At 35.7% G+C, this 16,719-nt stretch overlaps 1 protein-coding gene across 1 annotated transcript in view; it reads left to right on the plus strand.

Annotated features, from left to right (window-relative positions):
* The first annotated feature begins 11,188 nt into the window (after positions 1–11,188).
* The window catches only part of LOC140141665 (uncharacterized), a 50,418-nt gene continuing 44,887 nt past the window's right edge, over positions 11,189–16,719 (plus strand). The window contains exons 1-2 of the mRNA XM_072163576.1: positions 11,189–11,301; positions 15,449–15,796. Of these exons, the coding sequence (XP_072019677.1) occupies positions 15,588–15,796 (209 nt within the window). The 5' untranslated portion in view covers positions 11,189–11,301; positions 15,449–15,587. The remainder of the gene's footprint in view (positions 11,302–15,448; positions 15,797–16,719) is intronic.

Here is a 16,719-nt window from a genome sequence, read left to right on the forward strand (position 1 = left end):
GGAACAATTGACTCTCATGAATATGCAAGAATTCACAGCATACAGTGCACAGGGACTTTGAATGTTAATACATAGTCTGTAGTAGTCTGTGCATGGAACAATCCATCTTTCAGCTTATGATTATATTTCAACCATCACACTCATTGACAGTTATTATCTAACTCTTTGTCGGCATTGACAAAGAGAATACAGATTGCTGCATATGGTTTGATCAGCTCGTAATCTACGGGAATTATTATGCTTTTACCATTACACCGAAAAGAAGTGATATCACATTAAGAGTGATATAGTTGACCTATCCGGTCTATATTGTGTATGTTAAATAAAGTAGACAAAGTATATGACTTGAAAAACTTGTGATGCTTCTGGGGAGATGTTACCAAACATTTCTCAAAATAAAATATTTTGATATTAATCCATGATGATACAAGGTCCATCAATTACGAGCTGATCAAACTGTAACTCCTACTGATATGCTGAATTGTTTGGTAGTCTATATGCAAAGCAGAAAAGGAAAACAATGGTTTTTGTAGAAATAGCTGGGGCAAAAAAGCTTTGTGCTACAAAATTCCCCCATGATCTCACTTTTTCAAACATAAGGCCCAGAATTGGTAGAACTCAACAGGTTATGTAGTAAATTTGACTTTACATAACTCTGTTCTCGAGTTTCTGAGACAAAAGTTTTCCTTTTTTGTGACTTAGTAATATATGGGCATTCACAGCCTTTGTACAAAGTGACATGCCTTTAAAATTTGCCTAATGGCATATATGGTTCCTATATGCCATGGGGTAAATTTCACATACAAATAGAGAGCTCCCTCCTCTGAAAATCCCAATGTGAATTAAAGATTTGTACCCTTATTTGCTGGTGGGATTTTTCTGAAGGGTACTTTTAGTTTAAGCCTAAAATTTTAGTTATGTCATTGGAGCCCATATGTGCTATTAGATGGATCTATATGGTATGGGGGCATTTGAGGTATATTGTATTAGATGCCTGTACTGTTCATGTCTACACTATGGGGGAGTGCGTAATCATTGGAACACACTTTTCAATATGGGAAATAAATTATGCTGCTTGGATGATGGTACGATGAGATTGATAATAATAATAATAATAAATTGGGATTTGATATAGCGCATTTTTCTATAGGATTCAAAGCGCTGTAATTTTGCTGCGGACTCTACTATAGGAGCCATTAGGCGAACATTTACAGTATGGTGGCATTTGAGGTATATTGTATTTGATGCCTATACTCTTCATGTCTACACCATGGGGGAGTTCGTAATCATTGGAACACACTATTCAATATGCTGCACAGATGATGTTATGATGAGATTAATAATAATAAATTTGGATTTATGTAGCGCATTTTTCTAGAGGATTCAAAGCACTGTAATTTCACTGTCACCAGTGAATCATGAGAATCAGATCGCATCAACTATGCTGGTTGCAGACAAACCCTGCACATACCTATCTTCACTAGATTGTAACATCCACCAATTATTTGTGCAGATCCCATTGCATGATGGAAATTTTTGATAACCAAACAACTATCACAAACAAGCAACTAAGCTTTATTCCATATCGGAAAAGTGTTTCCCAACAATTACGCACACCCTAACCTTCCTAGGTTATCATTACTAGTATATACATGTAGGTAAACTTGCTATACAATTTTGTAAATAGAATACTAAATGTATGTATGTTTGTATGTATGTAAATGTATGTATGTATGTTATAAAATATATTGTTACACTATGATGCAGTGCATGGCATCATTGCGCATTATGTCAACTTAATTGCAGCTCCAAAGTGCAACATGCCAAACAGTTTTTATATGTATTTGTACATTGTTTATATGTTTTATACTTGTAAACATAGCCAAAGTATATCATATATCACTTACTCAGATTGTGCCATTCCAATTGATATCCACACTCCCCCTGTGGAAGATTTTGGAACTATCATTCTCGGGGATTGTGTTTTTCAAATATAATTGGGCAGGGTTAATCATTTTGAAACCCATACTCCCCTTGAAGTATAGCTTTACCTGTATCTTCCACAACTGGAGTGAGTATTTCAAATAGATGCTACCCAACTGTCTATTCTATTCAAAACTCATACTTACTCTGTGGAAGCTAAATCTTCTACAGGGGTAGTGTGGATTTAAAATGGAATAACCCATAATTTATTGGAACTAACTCTCTATTCAGAATTGAGAAGGACTCATATGCATGGGCAAAGTTGGCAATAAGGCTCTCTCTCCACAAAAACAGTGGCAATGCCATGAGGTATGGGGGAATTTAGTTCCCTCATAATCTTGGGCTTCACCCCTCCCCCTCCCTTTCCAATCAAAATAAGAAATTGGATAACTTTCAACTTATTAGCCCAAAATGTTGTCAAATTCTGAGATCTCCCACCTAACACCCCCCCAAAAGTTATGGGTAGCTATTTCAAGTAAAAGTCATGTGCTGTGTGTCAAGCATATGCAAGCGTTAAAGCAGAAGTGATAAACAATCACACTGATTGGCTAATTAACAATCATGACATTAAGACGGTTGACCCATTGGTCATCAAGAACGTAGAGGTGGCTGAGACTTCACCTCTTCTACATGCTCGATGATCACCATCACACAACCGGAACTCAACAATTCGGAAATTTACTCAAAAGGGCATTTCGTGATCCGCAGCCTCATCCCCCACTTTTTTCAAAAAAAGTTGAGATTTTTATAGCACTGGAAACCTCTGGCTACATAATGTTTATGTACTAAAAACTTCTTGCAGATTAATTCATTTAGCAAAAATATCATCAAATTTGAATTTCGTTCTAGTATACCAGAACGAAATTACACACAGTAGGCTATGGAGCAGTGTAATACACATAATCATGCATAACTCGCAAACACAAAATCAGAATCAACTGAAATTTTGGGAATAAGCTTTTTTCGTGAATATCTACTGAAAAATGTCATATAAAGAGGATGCTAGGATCACAAAATCCTCCTTTAAGTGATTACAATTTTGATAAGAAAAATTTGTTCAATTCATTTCTGAATAGAGAAAGTTTAATTTGTATGTGCAAGTAGTATGTCTATAATGCAGAGATGTCAACATTGTGTCAAAATTATGTCAAATTATTATCGGTGCAAAATTTGCTATATGTTGTATTTTTATTTTTGTACATGTTGATGCTGCCAGAAAAGAACCATCTCAAATGATTCATATAGAAAAAACAAATCTTGCATTTTCTATTAAATGAAGCAGAAAAGTTTGGTGGTATAGTCCGAGTCAGTAATATAGATATTGCTTTGTACTGTATCTCTAAATGTAATATAAAAGTATACATTTTTAGAAAGTTAATGATGCAAGGAATCCAACTAGCATAACAGATTCCTTCAAAAATGGGCAGTTTTTGAGAAAATCATGAAATTTGATTACAGACTATACTTATTTGGCTCATCTCAAGTTCAGTAGTTATGTCAGTGCAAGCATGCCAACAAACCGCCCTTGTACACACGTGTGTACACTCTGCTAGATTAACTTGACGCCTGTAATTCAAATCCAGTCATTACAGAACTTGAGGTGAACCAATGTATAGTTCCCATTTTATCATGTTACACTGTTAGAAAATCAGCCAGAATTAGCTATTCAAAGTTGCCTACTGTAAAAGTGGTTATTTTTGTGTGTGTAAATTTTCGCGCTTTGCCAATTTTTAACCATTTCACTTATTTTAAAATTTGTGATTTTGAGTTTTCTTACATAGACCTATATGCATAAAAAACATTTACATGTTTTTATGTTCGGTGTTAGCTGCATTGAGGGCGTGAAAATCTATGTACCATGAAAATTTCCACTTTTACATTACCTGTGCTCTGTGAGCCAAGCTGTATAGGGATGGATGGTTTATAATATCCTGGTATTCATCACTATGTAGATATCGTAATGCTATGAATTGTTCTTCAGGAAATTACTGTGCATGTATATCCTATTATATGTTTATCAGTGGGGTATTGTTTGCAGCAAATCTATTTATTTTTATTATTATGTTGTAGGTAAAGACTTTTGTTGTATAATTTGTGAGAATTATTACAACAATGTTATTAGCTTGTGTTATTGCATAACTCATTTTTATATGCATATTGAAGGGTCTGCCCTCAACTCTATACTGCCACCACATCATTAACCAATACATAGATCCTGAGTTTCCCTATGGGAAGGCGGTTTGACCAGAAGTATGTCATTCAGAGATGTCACATTTCCGGATTTATCCGGATTTTGGGGATTAAAAAAAAAAATTCCGGATTTTCAAAAAAAAAAAAAAAAAAATTAATTTTTTTTTTTTTAATTTCTTTTTTCGCTTTTGGAGTGACCCTATTGTCTTATCTTTCTGCTTCACATATATCAACATCAGCCATATTGTCCATGTAATAAAGCCAAACAACTTTTTTTAAGAGTGACTCTTGTACATAAAAGCATAGGAAACTGAAAACTTTAAAGCATGTTTTCTGGAAGAAGGAAGCACTTTTTATTAAAAGTGTATCACAAGCCAGGAGCTTTGAACTGTTCTTCTTACCCTCTGAAATGGCCTTTACTGTGGTGCTAAATGTGCAGAAACCATCTGGCTTCGGCGGGCAACCCCTACCGGGGCTTAGCCCCTGGACCCCACCGGGGGCCTTAAGCGGACCTCCCGACCGTGTTGCGCGAGAGCTTCGCGCTTCGCAAGTTCAGGATTTTTTTGGGTCAGCCTGTGACATCTCTGGTCATTGTGTATACTGGAACAACAATATGGTGGATATCTTTGTGATATAAACCTCAATATGTGTCAGCATTAGGCTATTCCAGTGAGTTTACCTCCATACACCCCTATGGAAGACATGACCTTAATTTCCCGTACAGGGAGTGTGAATTTCAAATGGAGTTACCTGGACTTCCATTTGAATATGTTGAATATTTGGAGTATGTATAATTTTATAATCCCTGTCTTGATACTATAGTCTGTCTTGTCTGAAGTTGAGAGTAACGCCATGTTGGATTTTGTAATGGTAGATTCAAATCATGCGCGCAAACCTTATCCAGCGGGGCAATGCAAACGCAAAAACACACTGATTCGAGTCTGCCACTACAAAATCAATCAGTCCAGTAGCCAGGATTTTTATTTTTGGGGTGCTGAAAAGTGGTCCTTTCATGAAATTTACCCTCAAAAAAGGTAAAATTTAAATGTTATATGTGACCATCCACCACGAAGTGGTAGTAAAGTCGGCTCTAGATCATTTTCTGTTTATTGCAGATTTTGAAAGAATGCACTTGCAGCTTTAAAATAACACCTCAACCAGCTTTATCGAACATCTGGAAGTGAAGTTATAGTTCATCAAAGGTCAAATTTCCTATATATTTTACATAGAAATCCATTTACTGTTTTTGATTGTATCTCAAAATGGAAAATGCCGACTTTACGACCAGTTTGTGGTGGATGGGCACATATATTTTGCCACATAGCGGTTGTATTATCTTGAATGATGTTACAATACGTTGCAACAAACCCTTGCCAGTGGTAACACCAAGAGGGGTATGGGGAAATTTTACAAACCCAAGCTTTTTGCTTGTTCTCCCCACCCCCATCAGAACAAAAAAATCATCAAATAATCACATCCCCATGCCCCCCCCAAAAAAAAATTCTGTTGCTGCCACTGTTTCTTGCAATATTTGGCTATTCCAGTTGAAATCCATACACCCCATATGGATGTCATGACCTTAATCTCCCACACAGGTGATGTTCATTTCAAATGGAGTCATCCATTCAGGTACACCATTGGAAATTCAAACCCCCTGCGTGAGAGATTAAGGTCACGTCTTCCATAGGGGGTGTATGGATTTCAACGGGAATAGTCCATTTTGGACACCATGTTTAGTTTTGCAAAGTACACATTGTTATGTGTATATGTATGTATACATGCTACAGTTGCCATGGTTTTAATATAGTCAAGATTATATTATTTTTGTATGCAATCGTTTTATGATTTTACAAAGGTGTACATTTATGTTTTATGTTATATTTTGTGTTGTTTATTTTGTACTGATTGTTCAAGTTATGCTGAATAAAAGATCATGTTATTGTAAACATGATGTCTATATTCATTGTTATTCTGCAGTTTTGTTTTCTGATGAAAAATTGTGTGTAGACTTGCATTTTATTCACATTTATGACACCCATACCCACACACCAGAAGACCCGCTCGCCACCACCAACAACAAATAATTAACCATTGAACTATGATAATCCCTATTCAATGTTGTGTAAAGCAGAAAACCAATTGACCCATTTTTCAGAATAGCAATAAGGCAAAAATATAAAGGTATCATTTACAATATTATCCATATCTCAAAAAGTTATTGATGCTATTTGATCCTGCGTCATATGGGTACCCAAAAAGGTGGTTTTGTTACATTTTGATGTGCAGTTTGGATTTCAAAACACTGACTCTTGGGTATTCCTTCACTTACAAGATTCAATTGGGTCTTAAATTGAGGCTAATTTATTCGATATTACTCATGTTTTTATCCTGTTTTAAAATAATTTTTAATTATTTTCTTATGACGTTTGGCATGAAATGTGCCAAGGGTGGTTGTGGATTATGGAGGTGGATAAGGGGGAGGGATTCATATCGTAACATTGATATAAAACCCCATTAAAAATTTGAATCTAGTAAAAAAATATCTAAATGAACTCCCAGACATCTAAACCAAGTAAATAAATACAGGTCATTTAAAGGAGTATTTCGTGATTCTAGCATCCTCTATTTATGTCATTTTTCAGTAGATATCCACGAAAAAAAACCTATTCCCAAAATTTCAGTTCATTCCGATTTTGCGTTCGCGAGTTATGCATGATTATGTGTATTACACTGCTCCATAGACTTCCATGCATAGACTTAGGGATTCAATCATGTTTCACCGTTGTTCATCACCGATTAACAACGATGCGTCCGCGTCGTCTGAGTGGTTTACTTCGCGAGGGCAGCTTTAGCTGCCCGAGCGACGTAGACGTAGACGCGCCGGCCGCCAGTTGTTAATCGGTGATGAACAACGGTGAAACTATGATTGAATCCTTTCAACAACGAAAAGAAGCTAAAAATCGTATAATTCACGATTATTTTACGAGGAATGTCAATTCATCATTGCCACTCAGCCTTACAAAAACTTCGATGATTTCTCTTTTGATATCAGCAATAAAACTACAGAATAAAACGGCAATGTTTAGCCGCTTCCTGATAAATACTGAATTCAACTTGTAAGCTGGCATACGCACAAAGGTTCCAGGCATGACGAATTTTCGCGTATACGCTACAGTAAAAGTGTTGGTTCATCACGGATTAACAACGGTTGGCTCCAGTACAAAGGTATAGGAAGAGTTGTTGAAAATGCGTTGTAATTTCGTTCTGGTGCACCAGAACGAAATTCAAATTTCACGATATCTATGGTAAACAAATTAATCTGCAAGAAATATTTTGTACATAAACATTATGTAGCCAGAGGTTTCCAGTGATATAAAAATCTCAACTTTTTTTGAGAAAAGTAGGGAGATGAGGCTGTGGATCACGAAATGCCCGTTTGAAAGACTAATACTTGCTCAGAATGATTGTAAATGTGATAAAAAGAGGTGGGGTTAAATCCCACCTACTTCGTGATTATTTTTGCCCGCACTCTCTCATTTTGTAGGTAAAATGTTTGAAACATTTCATTTTTTTACTCTGTAACACAAAGCTATTCCAGTTTGTGACACAGGACCATTTATATAATTTCTGTGTAATTTTAAAGCTTATTGTCTAGTGCTAACATTTATTTTCAAAACATGAAATGTACGACTTGTTACTGGTTTTGTTAGAGTGGGTCACATATACCCACATACCAAAAAACCTGCCCACCACACCCACCAACATCAACAACAAATGAAAAGTCAAATAGCCAGTACTATAATAAATAAATAATGATATGGTTTGTATATAGTAGAAATTAGTTCTGCAAGGCATTAAAGTTTTTACTGCGCGTGTAGCGAGGTTTTGGTCCACTTTGTTTTTAAGTTGTGATTTCCTATTAAAAGTCGGACCAAATCATACTTCAAATGCAATTTATAATTGACCTGAGTGGAAGAAGGGCCCAACTCCATCAAAACTGTTTTTGAGATATTAAGAAAAAACAGAATATTTGGAAACGTTTTAAAGACAGAATGTTTTCATCTTCAGGGGACCTTAAATACATGAATATACAATATTACATACATTCAAAATTATATATGACGTTTCCATGGCAATGGTACAGGTCTTAATACGAGCTGGAGTTGGCCCCTTCTTCCACTAATATTTTGTAAATGTCAATTCTGTTAGCAGATGCGTTATAAATAGCTACAGAAATTTGCTAATTATCCATTAAATTGCACAAGTAGAAGCATGAAATATGTTAGCAAGAAAGTTTATTGTAGTGAAAAGCAGATTTCGTGAATGAACAAAATTTCTCTTTAACCCAATATTTGTGGAAGAAGGACCCAACTCCATGGAGTTTGGCCTTTCTTCCATGAAAACCATGATTAAGTGTATGTGGAAGACTATTTAGAGAGTGAATTTTGGCTATCTTTCACACACAAGGAAGAACAGTCTACAGGCAATAAAATGCTGGGTCTAACTCATTTTTGTAAAAAATTGGAGTTGGGCCCTTCTTCCACTCAGTTATTCAATTTTGAAAAGCTATATTTTTCTCATTACCCCCGTGAAAGGCATATGCTTTGTGACAAAAACATGGTATATGGTCGTGCACAAAGTGCCCACAATAATCACTCGATGGTGAATTATATTAGAAAAACAGTGAACCTACAACAAAAGTTATGCTTCATCCAACAAAGAGATTAAAAATGACCTGGGGAGATTTAGCCAAAAAATTCACATTTGTGGCCTTTTTTGGTCAATAATTCAAAAAATCGGGCCAATATTTAAAAAAAATTAAAATAAACATTCCCTGGAATACGACTGTCTAGATTAAAAATAAAATAAAAAGAGTCAAATTTTGGATTTTTCTATGGTGTGTTCCAGAAAAATAAATTGACGACGCCGACAGTTACTTCATCAGTGCCACTATGCAGTATAGATGGCTACTTCATCAATACCAATATCGGCAGTAGATAGAGCCTACTTCATCTATACCAATATCAGCAGTAGATAGTTGCTTCATCTATACCAATATCAGCAGTAGATAGACACTTCATCAATACCAATATCACCGGTAGATAGCTACCGGTACTTCATCAATGCCAATATCAGCAGTAGATAGTTACTTCGTCAATACCAATATCAGCAGTAGATGGCTACTTCATCTATACTAATATCAGCAGTAGATTGTTACTTCATCAATACCAATATCACCGGTAGATAGCTACTTCATCAATGCCAATATCAGCAGTAGACAGTTACTGCAGTATCTGCAGTAAAATATAGATAATAATTTCTTCAATACTAATATATAAATGTTTTTTAAACGTCATCAACGTGTTATAAACGCGTTTTTGGTTTTGGTCAAAACGTTTCATTATTACTGATATGTTTTGCATCAAGTTTTGAAACATGTTGTCTCAACGTTATTAAAATGTTTTATATACCCTTTATATAACTCGAGTCGAGTCATTTCATGGTCATTTCAATTCATTTCTTGCAATATCTGGAGTCGAGTCAAGTCAAATGACTCGAGTCACTGTACAATCTATAGGCCTATGGGGAACATTTGAAAATCGAGCCATTTTTAGAATAAAGCTACTTTGTCTTATGAGGCACTTTTTTAAAATTGGGAAATGCTCTGAGCATGTTTTAAACAGATTGATATAGGGTAAAGTATAGGACCTACACTGATCAATTATGTCTTTTGTTTGAGGGACATAAAATTATGACGCTCACAAAATTGTCTACTCAATGGCGGCACTACGCGCGGGTACCCCCTCCCCATATTTTTCTTTCCTCCTAGTCCCCCCCCACACACACATACCCTTTTAAGGCCTTGTTAGCCTTAAAACCCAAATTACGAACATTGCAACTTTTTGTGGCAATTTTACGCAAAATTTGTTGATCCCCCACTTTACTCCCCCACGAAAAAAATGTATGGCGCCAACAGTACACTGTCCATCTCATTACCTCCACCCCCAAGACGTAATATTGACAATATAATTGTGCCCACCACGATCAACTTCGCACTTGGCTGTCAAAAGTATATCGTTTCATGCTCAATAAAATCGATTGCCCTATATAATATATTTTCAAAAATCGGAAGCGATCGATGCGAAGACTATTTTGTCAGAAATAACGGTAGCATGATGATGATCTTCAGAAAACTTAAAAGGACATTTTTGTGTTACGCATTTTGATCTCTCCTTTATTTTTGGTCTTCCAATTTTAGTCTTCGTGTAAGTTCCTTTCACCTTTTTTCTTTTTTTCTTTCTCCTTTCTTTCAGGTTTTTCTTGCCTTACGGTTCGTTTACTTTCCTGGCCTTTGTTAAGTGCTTTCTTGCTTTTTGCCTTTTGCTTTCCAGTAAGTATTTGTTTTGAGTTGACTTTAGTTTCCTTTAATATTAAATAAAAGTACATATTTCTTTTCTTTTTCCTTCTTTAGTCTTTGTTTCCTTCAGTCTGTAAATTTAAATAAATTAACAATTTACCCTTTTTATCTTTTCTGTTTTTTTAAAACAGAAAATATAAAAAGGGTAAATTGTTAATTAAAATTATTTTATTTTTGCTTATTTGTGTTATCTTTTGTTCTTTTGTTATCGTATTTTTCCTTTCCATGTCAAAACAAGTTTTAATACCTTTCATCACACAGTATGCAAATAAAAACTGCAAATCGAGCGTGACCAAAAATGGCTTGTTGGTGTTTAGGTATGTTAGCTCTAGATTTGCATTTTGGAGATGTCCTTGATCTGGTATTGTGGTAGATGATGACGTAACATCTTCCAAGATCGTTTCCGGGTTTGGTGTGTGATGACGAACCAGTCGAAGATGATGATGAATTGTATTAGAATGTGTTGTAACACACATGACTTTTGATTTTGTTTCTTTGCGTTGAAACACTAGGAAACAAACAGTTCTAAACACTTTATGCCAAACTCGGTTAATTATTAGATCTCTTATTAAAACTGGACACCAAAGGCGCCCGGAACGTTACGGACTTTCACTACTAGTAATAATACAACCAAGGTTTTGGTGGCGAATTGTGTGTACCCAAACGTGTATGTGGACAATACAATGGGCTCCATCATTAAGAAATGACATGTAAGTGACACTTATATCCACTTGTATTATAGATTGTGATTTTATTTATCGGGACAACTACAAATTGTCATAAAATTCTGGAATACAATTGAGTGAATATCAGACATTATTTACCAACACAATTGCAACAAACCAACGGGTCAGTTGAGAGCTCAAACTGTCCGGGGATAAAAAGGTAAGATATATCAATGATGTAAAGTTGTTTGTGCATGTTATATATCAGTCTGAGAGAAGACGAACTGCAATTTTCGGTGCATTCTTTATTGTCAGGAAACACCAAGAAGGGTGCAATATTATTATTTCGTTAATAATTGATGTAATCCATATTGTCTTAATATGTGTAATTTTCTTGAGTTAATTTTTAGTGATTTTTGAATTGTTTTTTACTTATCCTTTATTCTTCAAGTATTTTTGAAAAATAAAGAAGAAGTAAAAAACATGACATGTCCTTAATCATGTTAATGTCACAATAGAGTGAAGGTTTGTCAAACACTCGGGTCAAATATATGAATTGAATATAAAGGTGTATGCAGGAATGTGAATCTCAACTTTGCTGAGTATGTAATGTAAATTAAGGCTAAGCAAGTGATGTAAAAAATGTCGCGTCGGATACTGGAGAAAACTAATTCCGCTATGTAAAGCAATAAGGCTTTACGATGTCACTGCTCTATAACACGTGAGGCCATGACAACAAGAATCAGTGAACAAATGCTTGAAGAATAAAGGAGAAGTGAACAACTATTGAGAAACCACTAAATATTAAGGGATGGGGTATGGACGTTTGGGCAGTATTTTTTGTGGGACATGAGAGCACATCAGACATATCGAATTGTAAAGTTTACTTCGAGGACTGTTGAATATCAAAAATTTTAAAAATATCAAATTTTAATAATTTGTCATAAAATTTGTATTAGGGCCTATATCGCGAATTTCACAAAATCAAAATTATTTGATATCAGAAGGACATTCCTCGTATTTAGAATGCAATTCGATAGGTCTGGTGTACTCTCAGCTCCCACAAAAAATACGTGAAAACGTCGCTAAACGTTAATATCCCATTCCTTAACTATTGAAAATTACACATAAGACAACATAGCTTGCAAATAAATTGCCAAACAATTCGTTTAATTAAAGTATCATGAGCTGCCGTTGGATTGTTGTGTAAATGTTTGTATATTTATCACGGGTGAATCGTCATGACCATCACCTTTACGTGTGCAAGGATGGAGAACAATAAGGTACAGAAATTCAAATAAATTGGCAGGTCTTGCTCGGTCAAATTGTTAATAATGCATACAGAATTAAGAACTTTTATTGAAAGAAGTTTATCTTTGACTCATTGACGGGTAGAAAAGTTTTCCCAGCACTGAATGCCCTATGCCTGAAGGTCGCGTATTAAAGTTCACTTGTTTTGAATAGATAACTCTCGAGACTCGCCGGATGAGTTAACAAAATAACAAGATAACCTTGTAAATATTTTGTCTGGTAAAAACGCCAAAAACTAAATTGTATTTTGAGAAATATTATGTAAATTTAGGGGGGTTGTTTTGTTTTTGTTTTTGTTTTTTGCATATTTTAGTGTATGCTGCTCAGTCTGGATTTATTGATATTAAATATCAACATTAATAATTGCATTTTGTATTACGTGATCATAATAATAGTACACGCGCTGGCATGACATTCATAATTTAATCGGTTGATTAGTAAACATAAATAATTGCATGGCAAGTGTTGCGAGTTTTTGCATTTTCTCAAAAAATGACAAAACACTGGTAACAAAAGTTATGGGCAAGAAATCCAATTACTTCACTGAAATTTCAGTGATTCAACTTGGACAAGTGGTTCATTATAATTATATGTTAAGAAATGAGGTACATTCTAGCGGCACCTCTTTTCTTATCATAAATAAAATAATGTACCGCTTGTCATGAGTCACTGAAATTGCGGTATAGTAAGTGACAGTCCTTACCCCTATAATATGAAAAAATACGTAACTTTTGTTACCAGTGTATTATTATTTTTCGAGAAAAATGCTAAAATAGTCACATTTATCAAGGGGGCACAGTACCACCTTTAAAATGGTACATTTTCCTACATGTACAGCATAGCACGTGTGCTTCAACCACAAATAATGAAAATAAATTCTTTCCACGATAATCTTGATAATATGGTGCTTCAACACAGTCATTTTCCAAAAATATTTGTAAGCGTGGTTGATCATTATGAATTCGAGGTCACCAAAACATTACATGTAGGCCTAGGCTTTTATTAATTTGAATTTTTGATCTATGATCTTCATGCAAAAACGATGCTTCGGATTAGGTGAATTGATTGATTGATTGATTGATTGATTGAGCCAAGAAGATTGTACATATCAAGTAACAGATATATTTGCTGTCTTCTGAACTGTCTTCTGAAGATAGCAAATTAGTAGCTATTTTCGCACTGAATAAGGATTATGTAATTTTCGATAGATCCAGTGGCGCGCGTAAGCCAGGAATTTTTCAGGGGAGGGGGGGTCTCTGGTTCTTCAGTAGATAGCAAAAGACCTCGCAAAAGACACAATCGGTAATTTGCACTTAACATGCTTAAACATTGTTCAAGCCATGCTTATTGGTTAGCATTGTTAATAAATAAGGACTTCACATATCCCCAAAAACGCTTACTGGGAGAATCGCCATCAGCAAGGGAAGCAAGATAGGAATGTTTAGCTCGCTTAAGCAGGTTAGACAATCTATTTCTAAGGTACTTGTACTTTAAATAGATATCTTCCCGCTTTGTGGATTTCCATTTCTTGAACAATTGATGTTTCTTTCTAATTAACTTACGGAGGTCACCAGTTAGCCAAGGTGGATTTTGGCTTTACAACGAATAGTTTTCTGGGGATACACTCAGTCATAGTTTGCATAAAAAAGTCATGAAAACATATCCAGGCACTTTCAATGTCTAAGTTATGATCTAACTGAAATGAAGACAACAATGAGTTAGCTTTCTCCCAGTCCGCATCAGAATATTTCCATACTGACCGGGGAATAGGTTTGGAGCTGTTTGGCTTGAAGTTAGCACTAAAATGTAATATGACATGGTGGCAGGACCCAATAGGAGGCAGATATTGAAGCTCACTAATTTGAGTATCATCATTACAATAAATATGATCAAGAATGGAAGGTTTACCATGTCCAAGCCATGTTGGTTGACAGACAAGTTGATCAAGGTTGAAACTAGCCTTCAAGTCGGCAAGCTCGTCAAACAAATAATGGGATTTGTCCAATAAATTAACATTGAAATCCCCATAAGAACCATTTTGGTTCCTGGAGGACACAGTTGGTTACACATGGATAGACTGATACTCAGTTGGGGAAGAGTATTTGTATGGCGATAAGGAGGGCGGTAATAAATACCAACCATAAGGTTTGAATTTTTAGATCTGCATTTCACCCATAGGATCTCACAAGAGGTAGTGCTAAGTTGAGGGCAAGGAGATGGGTCTAGCGACTTGTGAATAATAAGGCAAACACCACCCCCACGCTTACAACTACGATCATTTCTAAAAACACAATAATCAGAATTAATACAAAGTTCAGTGTCCATAAAATTTTGATTTAACCAAGTTTCAGTTATTCCAGTTATAAGTGGAGTAGGTTCAAGAGAGTCCATTGTTGAAAATAATTCATCAAGCTTTTTGGTGATGCTGCCAGCATTGAGGAGGAGAAATGATGTCCCAAAATTGGTCCGATGGTTGTTAAGGTCTATGCTATCATTGATGGTAGTAGACGCATCACTATTGTCGGTGGGTACATCCGTATTACAGTTGATAGAGCACAGAGAGTCATTGGCAAAGGGATGTTCATTGTGACACAGGGCTGACATTGAACGTCATAAAAATATGAGTCACGGTGCCGTAAAGCATATGATGATAGTCCGGAACATTTCAGATGAATAGGTTTGGAGCATGTTGCACAAGAAAGTAGCATTTGATTTATTCGGACAGTTCCACTACAATTTGAACAAATGTTTTGGGGTCCAGGGTTCAGTTCCACATCGCCATCAAGCAATAGCTGAAACGAGGCTGAGTCATGATTCTAGTATAGCATAATTTGCCTTCAAATTTATCATGTTTATTTTGTATCTGTGTTTTGATTTGCAGAAAACTGACGAGAGGAGGAATAACCCGGGCGCTGGAATATAACATGCATAATTGAGATTCAACAGACACCACAGAAGTAAAAGGGACGCCATCCTACATACTTTCTAAACTAATAATATTGGTAGAATTTTAGAATACAATGGATCTTCAAAAATTTGATAGGCATTTAAGCCTGAACAAGATACTTTTCATAACAATTGTATGTGTTTCTATGGTAATGGAAGTATTGAGTGATGCTTGTAACACGCCATGTTCATGTGAGATGGAGACGGAGGGTTTGGTTGTGAATTGTGCAGCAAGGGAATTAACAGCAGTTCCAGCCGATATACCAAAGGAAACAGTCATTTTGTAAGTTACGTTACTTTGGTTTTTCCTTTATATATGAACCATGACTGCTAGTCTGCTAGAGCAATTCAACCCCCAAGAGACAATTTCACCTCCCCTAAAACGACCCCCCCCCCCCGTCGAAACTTTTGAGTGCTGGGTGTCTCAAATTAGATGTTGTCTTACATTCCAGTTTTTAAAATATCATAAAACAGCCGAAGTTATGCAATATTCTGTTCTGTCACTGCCCATGCAATATTCTAATTGGCATTCATGTTCAGGCAAACTCTCATTATTGAATTTCTAGTTTTCAATTTTGGACTAGTTCGGCCGAGTTAATCGTGTATTGTGCATTCTTAATACCATGAAGACAGTGCATTAAGACATTTACTTGCATGCATGTATTACAATGGATAAACCAAGTCAAATATTTACCAAGGTTTAGTATAAAAGGATAAACTCAAACGTCTACCTTTAACGAATTGTGCAAATCATCTTGCCATAGGGAACAAATGAAAGTTTTGTGAGAAGGCTAACCCACTCCTTCCGTCCCTGCAACGTAGTGTGAAATTGAAAGATTAACTTTGAGCAATATTTTTAACTCCATGCTCCTACCTTTTACCCATTCCCCGGGACCCATTCTATGGTTAGCCTATATTTGCATTAATCAGTGGCGTACCGTGACCGCCCCTTCCCCGGGGGCTAAAGAAAAACCAATTTTGCCGCCCCTTCCTCAACAGCCCGAAAAGGTTGCCCCTATTTTTTTAACGGTCGTTTGAAAAAGTGAAGAGCAAACAAAAAAAAAAAAAAAAAAAAAAAAAAAGGATTTATAAGCGCTACCGCCCCAAAAGCAACACATTTTGATGTATAGTACAATTTTTCACATTTTCCGCCCTTTTTTCTTAACTAATTCTTTTCGCCGCCTTTTGCCGCCCCTTCTTCTTCCG

This window comes from Amphiura filiformis, chromosome 19 (assembly GCF_039555335.1).
Source record: "Amphiura filiformis chromosome 19, Afil_fr2py, whole genome shotgun sequence".
Classification (NCBI taxonomy): Eukaryota; Metazoa; Echinodermata; class Ophiuroidea; order Amphilepidida; family Amphiuridae; genus Amphiura; species Amphiura filiformis.